This window comes from Cavia porcellus, unplaced genomic scaffold (assembly GCF_034190915.1).
Source record: "Cavia porcellus strain 051 isolate PalLab524CR breed Dunkin Hartley unplaced genomic scaffold, mCavPor4.1 scaffold_9, whole genome shotgun sequence".
Classification (NCBI taxonomy): domain Eukaryota; kingdom Metazoa; phylum Chordata; class Mammalia; order Rodentia; family Caviidae; genus Cavia; species Cavia porcellus.
Genome location: NW_026947492.1, coordinates 66,310,606 through 66,325,318, shown reverse-complemented (window position 1 = coordinate 66,325,318; position 14,713 = coordinate 66,310,606). Strand labels below are relative to the sequence as shown.

General features: G+C 36.0%; 1 protein-coding gene across 1 annotated transcript; it reads left to right on the top strand.

Moving 5' to 3' along the window:
* The first annotated feature begins 12,628 nt into the window (after nucleotides 1-12,628).
* Nucleotides 12,629-13,609, top strand: LOC100722605 (olfactory receptor 52D1-like). Its single transcript, XM_003465368.1, has one exon. It carries the CDS (start codon nucleotides 12,629-12,631, stop codon nucleotides 13,607-13,609), a length of 981 nt encoding a protein of 326 aa, XP_003465416.1.
* The last annotated feature ends 1,104 nt before the right edge of the window (nucleotides 13,610-14,713 follow it).

Here is a 14,713-nt window from a genome sequence, read left to right as displayed (position 1 = left end):
GCGTTGCAAATACATTTTTTTTTTATTTAAGAGGAAAAAGAGAAAAACACAAAACAAACCAAAGCGGCGTAAGGGTACACGCAATACAGAACTACAAAACAAAACAAAACAAAACAAAACAAAAAAACGTAACAGTAAGAAATTACCTGCTAGTAGATTACACACTGTTTTCTTGAAAATAGTTCCTCAAATCACAGTATCAAAGAACACAAGGTGGACATTCAAACAGGGAGACTGCAAACAGCTGTGTTCAATGTTCCAAAAACATTGATAAAGTCAGCTATTTAACACCCCCAAACACACTTGCTGTTATATCCGTTAGAGCTCTTTTTCTTTTTTTTTTTTTTCCCTCTCTTTTTTACAACAAAATTTACACATCTTGGATTTTATTACTCCTTAGTGCTTATTACTTTCTTGGGGGGGGGGAAGAATACAGTCAAATATGGCAAAACAAAGCTGTCAGTCAATACCAAGGATAGACATAGCACAAGGTGTAGAACAGAGTACAAGTTTATCAACAATGGTTATCAACGTTGTCCCTTGTTTCCTTAAAAAGAATTGTCTATCTTATTAGATATTATAAAGTTGGACAAAACAGTAGAGAACAAGACCAATAAAACTTAGGCATTGTAAACATTACAGGACTTCCAAAGAAGACAATGGTCAAACCAGAATGGGTATCTTAGTGAATCTTATTGTCTTCAAAGTAGTTGCCTATGTCTTCAAACTTGATACTATCATATAGAATGCAACAGAGTCTAATCAGTCAAAACAAGATTGTGGGAGTATTACAGGACTTCAAAACAAGTTAATAGGAAATCGAAAAGAGTTACTATTTATATATCCTAATTTTTTTGAATTTTTTCTTTAATTAAGACAAACATAAGAAATGACTAAATAATTTTTTTGAAACAATAAGGGGGAGATTGAGATAAAACAGGACATAACAATATAACAATAGAGGTCACAGCATGACTGTTTCAACAACCTAGTACTTCACCACCTTATAACCTGACTTAATAGTAGTTACCATAGTGTCTTTTTCCTTGAAATATTTGGCTAAAACTTTATATACTCTAGCTTCAAATATTTTCATATCAAGAAGACCAGAATAAAGCCTTTCTAATTAATGAGAGAAAACTTTATAAGGCTTCAAGGCCACCTAATGGGAAATCATGATTACCACATATTTTTATATATTTGAATCATTATTTACATTAGGGAAACTATTCGGTATTCACACATGCGAGATTGATTTATTTCACTAATGAGTATGGTCTCAAGCTGCTCCCATTTATTGATAAATATCTCAATGTGATCCTTCTTTATAGCTGAATAATACTCCATTGTATAGAAATACCACAACTTTTTTATCCATTCCTCAGTTGATGGGCACTTGGGTTGTTTCCAAGATCTGGCGATTACAAATTGTGCTGCTATAAACATAGGTGCACATATATCACTGTGGTATGATGCTTTCAGTTCTTCTGGGAATATGCCTAGAAGTGGAATAGCTGGAATAAATGAGATTTCCAGTCCCAACTTTTTGAGAAATCTCCAGACAGATCTCCACAAAGGCTGTACCAGTCTACACTCCCACCAGCAGTGCAGGAGAGTTCCTTTTTCCCCACAGCCTCTCCAGCATTTGTTGTTGTTGGTTTTCTTGATCCTGGCCATTCTTTCAGGAGTGAGATGGTATCTCAGTGTGGTTTTAATTTGCATTTCTCTAATGACCAATGATGATGAGCATTTTTTCATGTATTTTTTTGCCATTTGCATTTCTTCATCTGAGAATTGCATATTCATCTCAGATGCCCATTTTTGGATTGGATCTTTGAATTTCGGAGGTCTGAGTTTCTTTAATTCTTTATATGTTTTAGACAAGAGGCCCTTGTCTGAGAGAGAGTTCACTAAAATCTTTTCCCAGTTTGTGGGTTTTCTTTTCACTATGCTGGAGATTTCTTTTGACATGCAGAAACTTTTTAATAAGAAGTGGTCCCAGTTATTGATTCTGGGAAGTATTTCCCGTGCGGTTTGAGTCCTGTTCATGAATTCTTTACCTACTCCTATGTCTCCAAGGTTTCTACCTATTTTGTCTTCCAATAGATTTAGTGTTTCTGTTTTAATATTCAGATATTTGACCCATTTAGATTTTAATTTAGTACATGGTGATAGACATGGGTCTAGCTTTAGTTTTCGGCAAATGGAAAGCCAGTTTTTCCAGCACCATTTATTAAAGAGACTGTCATTCTTCCAGTGAACCTGCTTGGCTCCTTTATCAAAAATAAGGTGGTTGAGTGTGTTCGTAGTTGTGGTTGTATCTTCTAATCTATTCCACTGATCTTCAGCTCTGTTTTGATTCCAATACCATGTTGATTTTACTACTGTTGCTTTGTAGTATAACTTCAAGTCAGGGATTGTGATGCCTCCTGCTTTGTCTTTGCTGCTTAGAATTGCCTTTGCTATTCTAGGTCTCTTCTGGTTCCAGATGAAATTTAGGAGTGATTTCTCTAGATCTATAAGGTATATTGATGGTATTTCTATTGGGATTGCATTGAATCTGTACAACAGTTTTGGGAGAATGGCCATCTTCACAATGTTTGTTCTTCCTATCCATGAGCAAGGGATGTCTTTCCATTTTCTGAGATCATCTTCAATTTTCTTTTTCAGTGTATTATAATTTTCACTGTATAAGTCTTTCACTTCTTTCGTAAGAGTAATTCCTAAATATTTCATTTTTTTGCTTGCTAATGTGAATAGTCCGGTTTCTCTTATTTCCCTCTCTGTAATTTTGTTGTTCGTGTATAGGAATGCTATTGATTTCTGAGTATTGATTTTGTATCCAGCCACATTACTGAATTTATTTATTGTATCTAAGAGTATTTCAATGGAGTTTAGGGGGTCTTCTATGTAGAGTATCATGTCATCTGCAAACAATGATAACTTAACTTCTTCTTTTCCTATCTTTACCCCTTTTATTTCTCTTTCTTGCTTAATTGCTCTGGCTAGTACTTCCAGTACTATATTAAATAGGAGTGGTGATAAAGGACATCCTTGTCTTGTACCCGATTTTAAAGTAAAGGCTTTCAATTTTTTGGCCATTTAGTATGATGCTGGCTGTTGGTTTGTCATAAATGGCCTTTATTATATTGAGGTAAAGACCATTTATTCCATTTTTCTGTAAAGTTCTTATCATGAATAAGTGTTGGACCTTATCGAAGGCTTTTTCTGCATCTATAGAGATGATCATGTGATTCTTATTTTTGGCTTTATTGATATGGTGGATTACATTTATTGATTTTCGTATGTTGAACCATCCTTGCATTCCTGGGATGAATCCCACTTGGTCATGGTGAATAATCTTCTTGATGATTTGCTGGATCCTATTTGGCAATATTTTATTGAGGATTTTTGCATCTGTGTTCATTAGGGAGATCGGTCTATAGTTCTCTTTTATAGTTGGGTCTTTCTCAGGTTTTGGTACTAGAGTAATATTTGCTTCCAGGAATGTCTTAGGAAGGATTGCTTCCCTTTCAATTTCATTGAATAGTTTGAGGAGTGTCGGCATTAGGTCTTCTTTATATTTCTTCTAGAATTCTGCAGTGAATCCATCTGGGCCTGGGCTCTTCTTGGTGGGAAAGGACCCAATTACATTCTCAATTTCATTAGCAGAGATTGGGTTATTCAACAGTTTTATATCCTCTTGATCTAGCTTTGGTACTTCATATGCTTCTAAGAATCTGTCTATTTCTTCTGTGTTATCAAACTTTTGAGAGTAGAGGTTTTCGAAATAGGTGTTGATGATCCTCTGTATTTCTATTGGGTCTGTAGTGATTTCTCCTTTTTCATTTCTTATTGCATGAATTTGAGCTTTTTCTTTCCTTTTTTTAATAAGGTTGGCTATGGGCTTATCAATTTTATTTATTCTTTCAAAGAACCAACTCTTTGATTCATTGATTCTTTGGATTATTTTCTTAGTCTCTATTGCATTGTTTTCTGCTCTGATTTTTATAATTTCCTCTCTTCTTTTGGCTTTGGGCTTGAATTGCTCTTCTTTTTCTAGCTGTTTGAGGTGTAGCATCAAGTTATTTATTTGTATTCGTTCTGTTTTCCTGATGTGGGAACTCAGTGCAATAAATTTTCCTCTCAGAACGGCTTTCATTGCATCCCACAGATTCCGGTAAGTTGTATCTGCATTTTCATTTTCTTTTAGGTATTGTTTAATTTCTTTAGTTTCTTCTGTGACCCACTGATTACTCAAGAGTGTGTTATTTAGTTTCCATGTGTTTGTGGAATTTTTGCAGTATCCTTTGTCATTAATTTCTAATTTCAGAGCGCTATGATCCGATAATATGCAAGGGATGATTTCAACTCTTTTGCATTTGCTTAAATATGTTCTGTGAGCTAATATATGGTCTATTTTAGAAAATGATCCATGTACTGCTGAGAAGAATGTGTATTCTGACGTTGTTGGGTGGAACATTCTGTATATGTCTATCAAACCCATTTGTTCACAGGTGTGATTCAGGTCTGTTATTTCTTTGCTCATTTTCTGTCTGGTTGATCTGTCCCTTGGTGTCAGTGGTGTATTAAGGTCTCCTGTTACAATTGTGTTACTGATAATTTGAGTTTTCATTTCTGTTAATAATTGTTTTATATAACTGGGTGCTCTGGACTTTGGTGCGTATATATTTAAGATAGTTATCTCTTCCTCTTGGAGTTTTCCCCTTACGAGTATGTAGTGACCTTCTTTGTCCTTTATGGTCATTGTTGGTTTAAAGTTCACGTTGTCTGCAAACAGAATGGCTACTCCTGCCCTTTTTTGGATTCCAGCTGCATGAAGAATTGTTTTCCATCCTTTGACTTTCAGTCTGTGAGTATCTTTCTGGGTTAGATGGGTTTCCTGTAAACAGCATATGGTTGGATTTTGTTTCTTGATCCATTTTGCTAATCTGTTTCTTTTGATTGGTGCATTGAGACCATTTACATTAATGGTTATTACTGTTAAATGCTGGTTAATTGTAGGAATGTTATCTCTCTGCTGTTGCATCTTTATCTTTCGGTTCTGTTTAATTATTTGCTTTGCTTAGTGGTTTTTTCCTTTGTGTATCTAAACGGTCTTTCAATATTTTTTGCAGGGTTGGTTTGGTGTTCATGAAGTTCTTCAGCTGTTCTTTGTCATGGAAGTATCGTATTGCACCATCTATTTTGAATGATAGTTTTGCAGGATATATCAGTCTTGGTTGGAAATCATTTTGCTTTAGGATCTGGAATACTTCACTCCATGCTCTTCTTGACTTTATCGTTTGTGCTGAGAAGTCTGCTGTGATTCTGATAGGTTTTCCTTTATAAGTGATTTGTCTTTTCTCTCTGACAGCTTTTAATAATCTATTCTTGTGTTGGATTTCTGGGATGGTGATTATTATATGTCTGGGTGTAGTTTTATTTTGGTTATGACTGTTTGGAGTTCTATATGCTTCACTGATCATGATGTCGGTTTCTGATCTCATGCTTGGGAAATTTTCAGCTATTACTTCTCTAAATATCCTCCTGACATCCTTCATGTTGTCTCCCTCTCTTTCATTAATCCCTATCATTCTTATGTTATTCTTCTTTGCATCGTCTTGCAGTTGTTGAATTGTTGTTTCCTGGTTCCTTGTTATTTTTTAAAGATCTTTCCTTTCCTGTTCACTAGCTGCAATCCTGTCTTCAAGGTCTGAAATTCTATCTTCACTTTCATTAAGGCGGTTTTTACAACTTTCAGTGGAGTTTTTTATTTCCTGTATATCTCTGTGCATCTGCATTATGTATTCTTTTTGTTTCTTATATTGCTCGTCTAGCGATTCTATCTTTTTGTTTAGTTCCTCCAATTTTTTATCTGTGTTTTCTTTAGATATATTTAGAATCTCTTTCATTTCTTTTATCATTTCTTCTTTTATCTGGGAGATTATTTCGAGTTTGAATTTCTTTAAAGCTTCCTGGAGTTGCTTGTCAATTTCTGTGGCTATTGTGTCCGATATATGAGGTGGATGGGATATATTTTCTTCTATATACATCGCTCCTAGGGTTTCTTGAGATGGGCTGGAGGCTTGAGGTTGTAATTTGGTCTTTTGTTTTGTCATTTTCCTATATTTCTGTGTTTCAAGTGTTATTTGAAAGCTTCCTCAGGATCTGTTGAAAATCCCCTTCTATGTTTGGAGCTACTGAGACTCTGGCGCCGCGCTACTCCAAGCCATTAGAACCAGTGGCCCTCCTCTGCCTGCTCAGAACTCCGCAGTTCCAGACAAGCTGGGCCTCAGGGACACTGTGCGCCCACCTGCCCCTTGTAAGCTCCACAGTTCTTCAATCGCAGCCGGGTTAGGGTACTCACCACAGGCTGCAGTGCTTCAGGAACCTGTGGACCCTCCCTGGTTGCAGAGATATCCACAGTCCTCCAGACACATGGAGAGGCCGATGCAGGCACCCCAAATCTGCCCAGCTCCTCCTCTGCAGACCAATGGCCAGGTGCGGCAGCTAAACAGGCTGGGCTAGGCTGGTAGTGTGGGCCAGCCCACCTATCGGGAGCTCAGCAGGTCTCCAAATGAAGCTGGAATGGGGAGGCTGATGTGGAAGCCTCAAACCCACCTCTCCCCTTCACTGCACCTGGAAGCCTGAGGGAACTCCAGCAGTCTGGGTGCAGATATCCAGAGTCCTCCAGACACGCAGAGAGGCCAGTGAGGGCACCCCAGATCTGCCCAGCTCCTCCTCTGCAGGCCTATGGCCAGGCGCGGCAGCTAAACAGGCTGGGCTAGGCTGGTAGTGTGGGCCAGCCCACCTATCGGGAGCTCAGCAGGTCTCCAAATGAAGCCGGGAATGGGGAGGCTGATGTGGAAGCCTCAAACCCACCTCTCTCTTTCACTGCACCTGGAAGCCTGAGGGAACTCCAGCAGTCTGGGCGCAGAAATCCAGAGTCCTCCAGACACGCAGAGAGGCCAGTGAGGGCACCCCAGATCTGCCCAGCTCCTCCTCTGCAGACCTATGGCCAGGCATGGCAGCTAAACAGGCTGGGCTAGGCTGGTAGTGTGGGCCAGCCCACCTATCGGGAGCTCAGCAGGTCTCCAAATGAAGCCGGGAATGGGGAGGCTGATGTGGAAGCCTCAAACCCACCTCTCTCCTTCACTGCACCTGGAAGCCTGAGGGAACTCCAGCAGTCTGGGCGCAGAAATCCAGAGTCCTCCAGACACGCAGAGAGGCCAGTGAGGGCACCCCAGATCTGTCCAGCTCCTCCTCTGCCTCAAATACATTTTAAAATTAGCCACACTGACAGTTCAGAATCACGAGAATCAATTATAATTTTGCAGTTTATATAAAATATATACCTGAGATATGCAATTGTGTATGATTTGAATTGAGAATGTAAATGAGAATAATTTTAAATATTCAATGTTTTATAATGAAACTAATTTGCATTACTAACACAGAATGGTTTAAAAATAGTTAAAAGATTTAAAGGTGAGTGAGATACATTCGAAAATAACAAGCATATCTAGCTAAAAGCATTGAAGAATTAACAGTATCTGTTTCTCTTTTAAATGTTAGCCATAAGAAAATACTGGTTATAACTAAATATTTTTATGAATTTTATTTATAAATTATGACAGCAATAAGGCATATATAATAACATAAAATAGAACATATAATATTTAAAGTTTGATAAAATGCAAAGATTCCAAATTCCATAAATATGATACATTACTGAGACTAATAATAAGATATTATAAATGATGTTAGTGCTTTAATGATATTTTAATATTAAACATAAAAGGGATTATGTGAAACACAATCATAAATTCCAGCAAATGTAAGACATAGTAGTTGTGCTGTAAGGCAGCCTCCAGACACAGCTGGGGAATATGCACTATAGTTACCCCATCTTCCACATTCTTCTCTCATTTAGTGGTCGATTTTAAAATTGTACAAGTTGTATTCTGAACCTAAATATGAACTCCCTCAGGGTTTTTTTTTTTTTTCCTTACACCATGGGGATTCTATCACAATTCCTGCCCATGGGAATCTGGGGCACCTAGAAACTATTTAATTGAGCTCATTTGGAAAAACTATAAGCCATGAGAAGGAAAAATTGCTCAGGACAAGGAGGTGCTCATTTTGATCCACACAATCCTGGTGAGGTAAACGAGTACAAACTGATTGTCTCTGTGCCAAGATCTGCCTGCTCCACAGTCACATGACAGGTTTCACGGTTCAACTCATTTCAGCCTGGCTCTGAAAAACAGATCTGTGGAAGATTCCTTGAGACAACTGATCTCATTTGGGTTTATGGCTCCTGAATACATTGCTTGCATCTTGCAAACAGTGGCATCTCTAGTACTATAGGCTAAGACTGGGCAGCATTTTCCTTAGGAGTAAGTTGGTACATCGTTTTTTCTTCATACCTCAGTATATCTGAGGCAGATGGATAAAGGAAAGTTTGCAATGAGGGAGATGTGCTAGTTTATAGGCTAAGAAAACTTTAACATGTATGATATTTAGGAATGTTTCATTGTGCTCAAAGTAGTCCATATTATAAAAACTTTACATAAGAATGGATGGTATGTTAGTCCATATTATATAATTTTAAGGTATAAATGGATGATATGGTAATGTTTTATATAAGAATGGGTGGTATGAGTCATGTAACTGTTACAAATTCATATTAATTGGCTACAATTCACATTCCCCAAATTCACACTAGGGTAGGACTGGGCAAACTAACTGAGTATTCTATGTTTGATTTTTCTCTGTCTCATAAACATCAGCTGCCTCAGGACTCATGAAAGGACCACGTGGGATAATGCCTGCAATGTAAACAACAAAATAGAAGATCAATTTGGATTGGCTTAAATTATTTAATTTTAAACGAGGGATTGCAGATGTAAAAGTCATTGAAAAGGAATTATAAACCATTTATTTCATTGCCCAAAATGGTATGTAAAATTTTTCTTCTTGCCTCACTTTCTCTATTACACAACCAGAAAAATAATGAGTAGAATAGAGCTCACTTTTGTTGAAGACAAAACTTAAACAAGGCTAAAAATTTAACATTATCATCATGAAACTGTTACTGCAATTTACATAGAAATAATTTACCAGAAAATAATCATATTCCTTCTACTTGAAACATAGGAAATACATGAAAAGGTATCATTTCTATGTGGGATGAATGTGCAATAGAATAAAGAAGAAAGATATAAAGAAATACAACGTTCAAAACACTGATGATAGATAAATTTTTGATAATACATAGACACCAAAAAAGTGGCAGTGATAGTTTAATTTAACTAGGAGCATAATGCCATAAAATTGGACAGATAAGAGATTCAGTAAAAGTAAAAGTTTTCCAAAGATTGATAGGTTTTTGAAAATACCGTGAAGAATGAAGACAGCTTTCATAGATTGAGAAAGCAACCAACTTGCTAGAGCAAGAAGTGTGGAAAATGTATTTCAAATGATTATAAAAGTCACTTAGCATGTATTGCATTAGACATATGAGAGCAGGATTTGCTTGTAATTTCCTAGGTTTTTCTTTTCATACAGCTGCAACTCTGTATTATTTACTCACCTTGAATACTACAGGGAATTCATTAATCGTTGAATAGATCACTAATGTTATACAAAGTGAAGTCATAGCAATAAAGCTAAACCATGTACTGTCTGTACTCCTTCCCATCCATCCCTCACTTGAGCTCTCCAAACCTGGTTATGGATCTCTTTAGATCTTTTCACATTTATTTATAATTGCACTTCCATTCTATACTGTATGAGTCATTTGTGCACATATTCATATTAATGTGAAAAATGACAATGTTACATTATATTTGAATATCTGCGATTAAATTCACAGAAATGCATGGTACTTTTTAAAAATATTTTGAGAATATGATTGTAGATATGCTTATAATTTTAAAATTTAGTATTATTTTCTTATTGGAGTTTTCAACAATTCAATTTTATGCAATTCAAAAGTGTTTCACAAAAGGAGACATTACTTTTTCACAAGTTTATATGTGAAACTTTTTCTAGGGATGAGAAGTAGTTAAATAATTCACTTTAAAGTACTAATTTGATATTTTTAGTAGTAATGTGTACTACCTTATTTTACCCTAAAACTTACTTCAATCATCTATTACTTTTTTCTTTTTATAAAAATAAAACATACTTATATAACCAAATAATAGAATAATATTTTTCATGGTGTCTCTCATTATTTTCAATGTAGTTCCTCAGTATGAAATAGAAAACAAAATGATTCTTACCAAAATAAAAATAGATAAAAGCACAAACTTTTTCAACAAAATGCTGCTAGTAGTTCTCAAATGTTCCTCTTAATCCAAATGTTACATCAACATTGTATTTCTGTTGTCTAATAATGTACTCTATCTTTAGTATCCTATTCATATTAATTTTAAATTTCCACATTATAAGTAACAGAAAAGTCTTTTTAGTGATTGTATATCTTCATCCACTTTACTCTTAATTTTTCTACATGTGACCTGTTCAAATAGTTTGTACTGGGATAATATATTCATAGTTGCTGAGATAAAAAGTAAACAGAAAAACAGGTGGGTAAAGTGTGAAGAATAGGGGAATGTTAAAGAAAACCATGACTTATTCAAATGATGGAAAGATTTATTTTAAGACAAACAAGGGAAGGTTTATAAAAGACAAGAGCTTAGAATGCTAACATAACCTTGATTACACAGAAGTGTAAGACTGACTGAGCATTGTTATATTAATTTTCCTTCTGTGGGGCTTTTGGGAATGGCTAATTATGAAGAGAAAAGCTTATATTTAGAGTAACTTTTTAAGAGATATGAAATGGGACATTCATTCACTGTTAATAATCAAATATTGGGGGAAGCATTTTTTCCACTCTATATTAAACATAATTTTATGGTCACCCACACAGACGATCACACAATTAGGGGACTTCATCACTTTAATTAATTGTGAGGAATCATCAATCAGCATCTGTGCTAAAAACTAAGTCTAACACTGACATTTGTTTAACAATCTGCTGATTACTAAACATTCCTGAATCAAAAGTAAGCCTTCCTGAATCAAAAGTAAGGGTAAAATTTATATGTGTTAGTATATAAAATGTTCATAGGAAATCAGCTGATTTAGTGAGTGTCAACTTTAGAAATATTAACTGTTACCACACAACTTTCCAGTAATCAAGTTTACCTAAATTCTCATATTGTCCGGTAAGTGTCATGATTCAGAAATGACATTCCCCTGGCCTTCAAAAGCTACCTTGATGAATATACTCAGCTATTTTCATGCTCAAGAGAGAATATCCATCTCTTGGGACTCTGTATTGAAACAGTAAAACTAAGCAGAAAGTTTGGTGTGAATATCAAATCAGGGTAAGAAGCTATGTTTTAAATAATTACAACTATTTCAAAGGCCAGTGTGCAATACATAGTTCAGTCCTTTCTCATTGGGCACTGACTTAAGCCTTATTATTCATGCTCATAAAGTTATATAATATACACTTATTTTTTCACAGTAAATAAAATGGTTCAGAAACAATTTATACAATGTACTAAAAGTGAAGAAAAGATGAATAACAAACTTTTAGGCAATCTATATGATAATCAAAACAATACTAAAGAGAGCCAGTATAGCAAGTATATCGCAGTATTGGAATGAGTGCAGAAATAAAACAACAGGAAATTTGAGGAACAGAGGAAAACCTATGAATTGCATTTGAAAGAGTAAATGTGTTTATAGTGAGTCAGACTAAAACCAGTGTTTTGAATAATTAGAATAATGACAAGAGGTGATGAAGCTTATATGACAACATAAAATGAGAAGGTGAAATAATACTCGATGATATCAGGGGAAATGCAAATTTTGGGGCCGCAGAGCATCTTTAAAAATAAAGTGACTTATTTCTTAACAAACTGTGCTAAGCACATCCTTGTTACCATACTTAAATATGTCTTATGGAAATGTGAATAAGCCTTGTGAATCCACAAACATTGAAAACTGTTATTTTTCCTTGGTGAAAACCACATTCTGTTGTATAGTATATGCAAAATATATAGGCCAACTTCTAAAAGCATCAGTTCTCTGTGGAAAACCTGCTTCTTTAAAGTTCAATTGGTATGACATTTTTCTCAATGAACGATAATAAATTTTTCATAGCTGTGACTCTGGATGTGGTATATAAATCTTAACCTTATTTAGCATCTATAATTTAGTGAAACTGCGTATTAAAAATTCATAATCAATAAAACCTGTGAATGTTAATAAAATGAGAACACTTGCTAAGAGTACGTTTACAGGGTTAGGAGGTTCATATAATCCAATGCATCTAAAAAAGAACAAAATATTTTGTATCGCTTCATTCAGACATCCTCTGAGTTTTTATATGCTGACATTTTTAAAATAGGATAACCGTGTCTAAATACTTGATGGTGAAATGATGAGACATTTTCTATGTAGGTGTTTATATTTAATGTATTTGTCCCATGACTCACAGTAAATTATATTTTTTCTTTCACTTTGAAAATTTCAAAACTTACAAACTATTGTTCCATGTGCTACAGAGGAAGCATCCAAGAGGAGAAAACTAAAACTTGTGATGTCAGTCTACAATAAAACCGACGTCCATTCAATAACCTTCATTCTCACTGGCATTCCGGGTTTGGAGGCTGCGCACATCTGGATCTCCATTCCATTTGGTGTAGTCTATCTTTTAGACTTATTGGGGAACTCTTCCCTTCTCTTTATCATCACGACAGACCCCAGCCTCCACAAGCCAATGTATCTGTTCCTCTGCATGCTGGCAGTGGCTGACCTTGTTGTGTGCACTACAGCTGTCCCCAAGCTTCTCAGCCTCTTCTGGTTTCAGGATGGAGAGATTTGCTTGGAAGCCTGCCTCACCCAAGTGTTCCTGATTCACTCTTGCTCCACCATGGAGTCTGGCTTCCTCCTGGCTATGGCTTTTGACCGTTATGTAGCCATATGCAATCCATTAAGACACTCAGCTATTCTCACATACCCTGTAATTGGTGGATTGGGACTAGCTATCGTACTCCGAGGCACAGCACTTCTCAGTCCTCATCCTTTCCTGTTGCGCTGGCTTTCCTACTGCAGAACCAACATAATTTCCCACACCTACTGCGAGTTCATGGCCCTGATCAAGCTTGCCTGTGCTGATACAAAATTCCACAGAGCCTACAGCCTCATTGTTGCCTTCATCACTGGCGGGGTGGACTTCATACTGATCCTTTGTTCCTATGTCCTCATTCTCCACACTGTCTTCCACCTCCCTTCCAAGGATGCCAGGCTCAAGACCTTGGGCACCTGTGTCTCCCATTTCTGTGTCATTTTAGTGTTCTACACTCCGGCCTTCTTCTCTTTTCTCACACACAGATTTGGGCATCGAGTAGCTCCCTGTGTCCATATATTTGTGGCCAATATCTATCTTCTTGTTCCACCCATGGTGAATCCCATTATTTATGGAATAAGGACAAAGAGAATAAGAGACAGATTTATGCGATTTTTGTCTTTTTCAGGCCCCATAAGGAAAGTAAATCGAAACCTTAAAGACATGGGGTAGGCAAAGAGTTCCTTAACAAAATGCACAAAATCCGCACTGCATGGGAAGTACTTCAAAAAATCAACAACTTCATCTCATCTAATTAAAAAATGTTGTGCACTAAAATAAATCACCAAGCAAGCGAAAAGAAAACCCACAGACTGGTAAAAAATTTTCAACAACTATCCTCAGAAAAAGGGTTTTTGTCTGTAACATATAAAGTTATGAAAAAAAAAAAAAAGATATCCCTGAAATTCAAAGATCCAATCCAATTATGAGCATTTGAGATGAATACACACTTCTCAGTGAAGAAAACAAATGGCAAATGAATACATGAAAAATGTTCAGCATCACTGGTAATTCAGTAAACACAAAATAAAACAAAACTGAGATTCTATCTCACATTAAAGAATGGCTGTCATCTAGAAATGAACCAATAACGCATGCTGACGGGCTGTGGGGAAAGGGAAACATTTCTCCCCTGTTGTTGGAAGTGTAGAACGGTACAACCACTGTGGAAATCAGTGTGTGGGTTCCTCAAACAACTAGGATTGTAGGTCCCATTCAGTCTAGCTGTTCTCTTGGGTATTTTCCCATAAGTGAAAGCATCATACCACTGCAATATTTTTGCACCCATGTTTATAGCAACAGAATTTGAAATAGCTAAATCTTGGAAACAATCCTAATGCACATCAATCATGGCATGGATATTTTATATATGTGATATTTTTATATTATGGAGTAATACTCAACTAAAAAGAAGGAGGGACTTGAGGCTTTTATAGATAAATTTATGCAACTTGAGACCATACTCCTAAGTGAAATAAATCAGACTAGCATGTGTAAAAACCGTATTGTCCCTCTTGTGTAAAAAACTGGAAGAGTAAATAAGATCCAAGAAATACATTAGATACTGTGAAAGGGAAAGGGGGAAAAAAAGCTTCTGAAATGTAGACAGCAACTTGGATGTGGCAATGAGAAAAGATAACACATATACACTTATAGAACATACTTAGCAACTATATTTATATTCATATGCATGCACATATAAGAGATGGTGACTGTACTGCTAATCTCTGTTAGTTCATCAAAAAAGAACAGTTTGTGCTTTCATTATTCTATTCA

Coding starts and splice junctions, on each gene's coding strand:
- LOC100722605 (XM_003465368.1), top strand. CDS start 12,629: ATGTCAGTCTACAATAAAACCGACGTCCATTCAATAACCTTCATTCTC.